This window comes from Parasteatoda tepidariorum, chromosome 8, assembly GCF_043381705.1.
Source record: "Parasteatoda tepidariorum isolate YZ-2023 chromosome 8, CAS_Ptep_4.0, whole genome shotgun sequence".
Classification (NCBI taxonomy): domain Eukaryota; kingdom Metazoa; phylum Arthropoda; class Arachnida; order Araneae; family Theridiidae; genus Parasteatoda; species Parasteatoda tepidariorum.
The window spans coordinates 50,931,031-50,938,278 of record NC_092211.1 but is presented as its reverse complement, the minus strand read 5'-3'; the positions used below and the strand labels follow the sequence as shown (position 1 = coordinate 50,938,278).

Here is a 7,248-nt window from a genome sequence, read left to right as displayed (position 1 = left end):
TAGGTACTTATTAAGACATTTTCTTCTTTAAAAATGGTTACAGTCAGAATTGCTGTAGACTATTAATACATTCATGATTCATCATATTCATTATTTAAATAAATAATAATAACATTCTGGGAATAATAAAATGTAAAATTAAGTGAAATATTTTTTATTTAATATCGCTTTAAATTAATATTTATTTTTTAAAACTTGCTTCTTTTAAATTTAATACAGTATGACTTACACAAAAATATTTTGCATAATTTATTGGCTAAAAATATTGAGAGTGATTTTAGGAAAGTAAAGACTTTATTTTGGCGTACTTACGCCCTTAAGTAAACTGAACTTCGCCAGTAAGTAATGTTACAACAAGTATTCAAAATCCCCCCTGCGCTCCACTTCCCTGAAGTATTGTCCAGATGTGTAAGTGTGGAACAGGTCAAAGGTCATTATTCATATCACATTTTCCCCCTTTAGCGCAATTTATGCTAAAATGAACGTTCCAGTTGATCTCAAAAGTATTCAGATATTCAGAATAAATGTGAATTCACTAGTAAGCAAGTATTGTTGTTTTAGAAAGTAGCAATAGAAAAAGTAGAACTCGAAAAAGTAGATAAGAAACCATTCATTTGAGAGTTAGTAAGATGTGGTTATTCAGGGAAGGGAACAATTCGTATTCATGTACGGGGTTTAGTCTTATGAGTGCAAGGATCCTCAAGAAAAGAAACATGGCTTAGTGTATTCAGACCAATTCAGACGAAAGTGAGTAGATGCTTAAAATTGTAAGGATAAGGATGGAAAGTTATGCTTTAGGAAATGATAATGGTAAGTACTTATACCCATTCTATATATAGTTAACTGAAATATAATGAAATACTAATAAATAATTTTTAATGCGAAGATTTATTTTCGGTAATAAAATTTACTGAATTGTAATTCGAAATAGAAAAGTATTTCCTTATTAACTTTGGAAAAAGAACTTCTTTCCGCAATGCAATACTTTTTATTAAAAAATTATATATTTTAATTTAGCTACAAATTTTTATTAAAAAGTATAATGCAAATTATATAATTATTTAACAAAAAATTTTGGTAAAATAAGTCATTATTTTATTGCAATCGGGAACGCAAATTCATGTTTTAATAGTTTATGAATACATTGCAAATGTGAATTCGTTGATTTTTCATACACGTGTTCAACGTTTTTCTGTATCAGCCATTTCGACTGGTTTTCAAAAAATTTTAAGAAATACATTTCGATTAATTTTATTGTAAGTAAATATATTATAATAATATTTCAATTTTTTAATAAGAAGTAAAATGCTAACTACTTCAATTATTGAATATGAATGAACTTAATGTCAAAAGTGATATTTTATTGTAATCGAAATTATTATTATTCAGTCATTATTTTATTTTAATAGTTTATGAACACATTGCTAACCTTCATTTGTTGATTTATTTTAACACGTCATCAAAATTGTTATATATCAGCTATTGCGACTAGGTTTCAAAAAGTTGTAAGGAATACAATAAGATTAATTGCATTGTAAGTAAATATATTATAATAATCTTTCAATTTTTTTATGAGAAGTAAAATGCCAACTACTTATTTGACTTCAATTATTGAATATGAACTTATAGTCAAAAGTGATATTTTAAAATATCACGTAAATAAGATATATAAGTCCAATTTCATAAGAATTATAATGTAAATTGTTTATAATTCTTGATTTGTGGATTTAATAACATTTCCGTCATTAAAGTTTGAATATATCAGCGATTGCGACGACATTGATTTAAGAAAATCTAGTTTTAGGCGCTTTTTTTAAAAAAACTTCAAAACTTTTTTTTCAAAAAGAATAATTGCTGCGCAAATTGCTCACGCTTATCATTAATTTTTATCAATTGCTATTTTCAAGAACATTTTTTTCTGTTTGCAAAACATGCTTTTTTGGAAAAGATAAAAATTTATTACTTTAAAGCTACATTTTTTTTTCTTTTCCTTTTTTTGCTATTTGGAGAAAATGCCTAAAACAATTTTTTCAATCCTGAAATATCAGCCGTATGTAGTTTTTGAATAAAACATTTTTATCTTTTGTTAAAGTTCCGATGCAGTTATTTTATACTTCCAGTACTCGAGAAAAGAATTCAACATTTAAATTTAATATTTTTTTTAAAATAAAATAGATTATGCAGGTGTATAAGTATTAAAATAGGTTTTTTTCCACAAAACTTTTTAATCTTTTTACACATGGTTACGTTGTAAAAGTATAAAAGTAACATGTTATGTTATTTTTATATTTTTCATGTTATTCACGTTGCTCGTGTTATGCATTTATATCTTTCCCCTATTCCTGTTACCAATCAGAATTAAGATATATTTAATTTCTTTTATGACATTAAATAATTTTTTATTAAATGCCCCATGAATCCTAAGAACTTTTATTAATTGCCGTAATGAATTATAATTTGCGACATAAATTTACAATTAAACTAATTAATTTTAAAAACAAATATTTTGTTAGTGATGTATACCAGGTATTTATTAGGAATAAATTTCTGAAATATCAGTACACTAGTACTGATATTTCAGAAGTCCCAAATCCATTCTGATGTTTAATAACTCATAAAATAATAAAGATAGATTAAAATTAATAACATAAATGGTTAGATAAAATCAAAAAGTTTCATGACTTTTGTCAATGAACTTCCACGTGTTCCCCCTTCGTCGCACGGTGAATATCAAGTCGATAGTCAATTTCATGCCAGGTAGCGGCCAAGCATGTCGGCATCCACAGAGGCTATTGCGGCTGTAATTCTGGCTTTTAGGTCAAAAATGTTCGACACGATCCTCCTGTAAACTTTGTCCTTTATAAATCCCCAAAGAAAAAAGTCCAGCTGCGTTATATCAGGTAATCTGAGTGGCCAAGGAATTGGACCTCCTCGCCCAATCCATCTTCCCGTCTGATTAGTCGTCGATCTCATCAGTCGTATACTTAGAGATATTGGAAAACTTCGTATTTCCACAACTAGAAGAGCTTCAGCCACATGTCTTTTTGCAACAGGATGGTGCACCGCCTCATTGGGGTATCATCATTCGTAGTTCTTTGAATGACCATTTTCCAGGAAGATGGATTGGGTGAGGAGGTCCAATTCCTCGGCCACCCAAATCACCTGATATAACGCCGCTGGACTTTTTAGGATAAAGGACAATGTTTACAGGTGGATCGTGTCGAACATTGATGACCTAAAAGCCAGAATTACAACCGCAATAGCCTCTGTGGATTTCGACATGCTTGCCGCTACCTGGTGTGAAATTGACTATAGACTTGATATTCTCCGTGCGACGAAGGGGGTACACGTGGAAGTTCATTAACAAGGGTCATGAAACTTTTTGAGTCTATCTAATCTTTTATGTTATTAATTTTAATCTATCCTTATTATTTTATGAGTTATCAAACATCAAAATGGGTCCGGGACTTCATAAACACCCTGAATATTAATTTCAACATCTTCAAATCAATGTTGCTATATGTACCTAAAATACAGCTAGTTACAAAAGCCATTACTAATTTTCTACATTATCAATTCACAAAGAGGTTATATTTTTATGTAATTTCATCAAATGAGTAAATTTTGGACAGCTAAGCTAATGTCGTAAAAAATTTCTTCAGAAATTTTCCTTTTTAGAACTTAGAAGTTGAAAATATATATATATTTGTTGCCCACTGAAAGTTCAGAGTGCAGTATAAAGTTTTAATTAAATTGAAAAAACCTTACTTTAATATTTAATAATTTGAGTTTATTTAATAAATTAAATTTTAAATAATTATTTACATGCAATTTTTGAATATATTTAATAATTTGAATTTCAAACCAGTTTTAACCAATCTATCTTAGCCAAACTTCTACATATTATTTTTAAAAAAATATATGAACATAAAATGTTTGAATTTTTACAGTTCATGTACTAAAAAGTTTATGACTTCAACTCTGACCAAAAGCCATGGCTGGCAATCATTATTTTTTTTACTCCAGAATCGTACATATTTGATTTAAATAGGATTTTTTTTATTTGAATAAAATTATTTGTATTTTTTAAAATTTACCATACTGATACAATATTTTAATAACACTGATACAATATTTTAATAATATTATTGTTTAAAAATAATAGAAGGAAAATAGTTAATACTAGGAGGCTTCGCCCTCTGTTCGCTGGCCCTCGCCAACTCCCGGAACTGCTTTCGCAGTTCACTTCGGATTGCGCTTTGCTCGCTCATTGGATACGTTCTTAACGTCTAGCTTTTGTATACTTTTTTGAACACTGAAGTTCCGAAAACTTTTCACTGTAGAAAATTCTAAACCTGTGCATTTCAATATTAATTTGAAATTACAAACAGTTCACATATTTTTCTTAATCACACTATTCTAAATTTCAGTTGTTGAGAAAAGTAACTTTTGTAAGTTTTGTTTTAAAGTTTTTCCCACCATAGGGCTAAAACCATGTGTTGCAAAACAATATGAAATAGTACTGAAAGCCGGATGTAAAGCATCGGCTTCGATGAAGATAATTTTGTGAGAATTCTTTGGATAATTCTGTGAAAATTCGCCCGATTAGACATATGATATGCTCACTACGTGCTCTTGCGCGCCGAAGCCTATCAATTAAACATTAAAACTGTTGCCAACGCGAGAAAAGAAATATCATCGGTTTTATTGATAAATACATACGTATTAGCGTTTTATATAATAAGATAGATTTCTAACTAAAAAAGGATAAAATTATTATTATATTATTACATGCTAATCAGTGAGTTAAAAAAAAGAAACATAGTTATATTTTTCAGGTTCAACTTAGTGATAATTGCTAAAAATCGGATGACAATTTATCAACTAGACATCTAATGAAAAGTAAATTAGTTTGGTCAAGAAAATATTACTAAAAAAAAATTACGTCATTCTGGTTTGAGGGAGTCTTGATACACTCTAACTCTATATTCAATAAGATACAAAAGCATTACATTTTAATTAGCAAAAAACTAAATGGATATAATTGAAATATGTTTTTTGCTAAAAAATTATATCAATTATATAAAATGGAAAATTACTATTTAAACGTTTCATATCTCTATTATTTAAGTGTAGTCTATTTTGAGGCATAATAATTTACATGGATATCCCTTTCAATACTTCTTAGTCAAAAAATCTTTCAATTCAAACCAAATTTCTTAGTCAAGAATATTTTAAAATATGTTTTTTTCAATTAATATTTTTTAATCATTTTGTTGAAATTATTGATTTATTTTTTAAAAAAAATAATCACTATTGATTTACATTAATGCATTTTATAATGAAAGGGATAACATAGTGATTTCAATGTATATGCCTTTTATTATTCCGTAGTACAAAAAATCGCTTCCTTAATAAACATACATTATCAATTGAATCAGACTTTTAAAAATTCACACATTTAAGAATGTATTTATTAATTATACTGCATGAAAATATTTAAAACTTAAATTAATAATTTTTTTCCAAATTAATTCATAATTAATGTTATAAAAATTATGTTTGTCTAAGTTAATGTTTTTTTTTTAAAATTAAGCTGAATCAAATTAGTGATTTCTTTAAAAAAATTGAAATGATTAAATCAGGATTTAATTCATGACTAAAATCAAGTGATTTAAATCAAGTGATTTAAATTATGCCAACCCAGATAGAAACAATCAGAAACTTAGAAATCTATATTTTTAATTTAATGTATGTGTTTTTTTAAAAGAAAAACCTTAAAATAAAAGTTGAATTATTTCATCCATTTTATCTCATTCGAAATGATTTTTAAATTTTTTTTTCTATTTTGCTTACAGTAACTTCGTAATAAGAATTTGAATCAGCCCTCACTAATTTATCCCCAAAATTAGTGATATATAAAGAAAAATAGACAAAATAATTCGAGTTTATATTAATGTTTTCTTTAAATTAAAAACATCATAAATTAAGTGAATAAAAAAGTATACATGTAAAAGTTATAATATTTAGAAAAATATTTAAGCATTAATTTTTCAAACCATTGTTATACATGCCAGGATAAGTTAACAAAATTGATACAAATTTTTTTTCTTAAATGTTTGAAAAATTATTTTTTCGCATTAGTTTAAGAATAGTCATTGTTATAACTGAAACTACAGATGATTCTGTTTATGATTATATTGCACATTGTTTAATGCTTAATTTTTCTTTTACAAACTCAGTCCTCAATGCGGACAGCATGTCGATCGGTGATACGTCACTGATTTAGTCTTTTTAAAGTTATCTAAGAACACAAGATTATTTTGTTTATAATAATGGCTTTGAAACGCGTTTCCATAGAACTAAATGACTTAAAATCAACAACGGTAATTGAAATAAAAATAAGATATGTTCAATGAAGCAAAATCAATAGAGAAAAGATACTGATTCATTAATAGAAGCCATAAATAAATTGCTACGTATTATTGTCACCTATAATGCTTAATTTAATTTGGTAATTAGCCCTACTGGTATTATGCCAATTGGTGCTATTTTCAATAGGTACTACTGTACTGTGGTCCAAATCTAACAGCATAAAGCTATCGGGAAGGGCTATAAATAAATAAAAAATTTGGTACATGTCTTTTAATTTTATTTGATTTTGTAGTGTTGAATAGAGCTCTGGAGTCTGTTGAACAGGGCTGGGTTTTTGCCGTCAAAAACTGGTTTTTGACATGACAGTGGTAAAAACCGTCAAAAACCTACTGTTTTCTTTAATTTATGGCATATAGCGGACAATATATTATTTTCACTTAATTGCCTATATAAATGAATATTGTAAATGATTATGCTATTAATTTTGCAATTATATACATGTATTCTTATAGAAGGATATACATTCATACAGAAATATTGTAATATACTTATTGAAAATAGTGATACTTAACTTTTATCATTATAGCTTGATTTGCAAAGGATTCAAAATTTTGCACTTCTTAATTGTTAGAAATAAACAAACAAACAAAAAAACTTGGAACTATTAAAAAATTCAAGAACTAAAGAAGAATTTAAAATTTGGCACTTCTTAAATATTAGAAATAAGTTAAACAAAACTTTCAAAACTTGTAACTACTAACAAACTCTAAGTCAGGAATGACTTGACATTCTTCAGTAATGTAATATGCCAAACAAAATGATGCTTGAAAATTTTGTTTAGTATCTTAATATTTTACTTCAAATAGTATGTTT

General features: G+C 27.0%; 1 protein-coding gene across 2 annotated transcripts in view; it reads left to right on the top strand.

Annotated features, from left to right (window-relative positions):
* Positions 1 to 7,248, top strand: part of LOC107446125 (uncharacterized) — a 14,987-nt gene that overhangs the window by 1,237 nt on the left and 6,502 nt on the right. Inside the window, exon 1 of one of the 2 annotated variants that reach the window (XM_043054172.2) lies at positions 399 to 810. The exons of the other annotated variant lie outside the window; for it this stretch is intronic. Within the exon in view, the coding sequence (XP_042910106.1) occupies positions 756 to 810 (55 nt within the window). The 5' untranslated portion in view covers positions 399 to 755. Of the gene's footprint in view, positions 1 to 398; positions 811 to 7,248 lie in introns of those variants that run through there. 2 annotated transcript variants of the gene reach the window in all.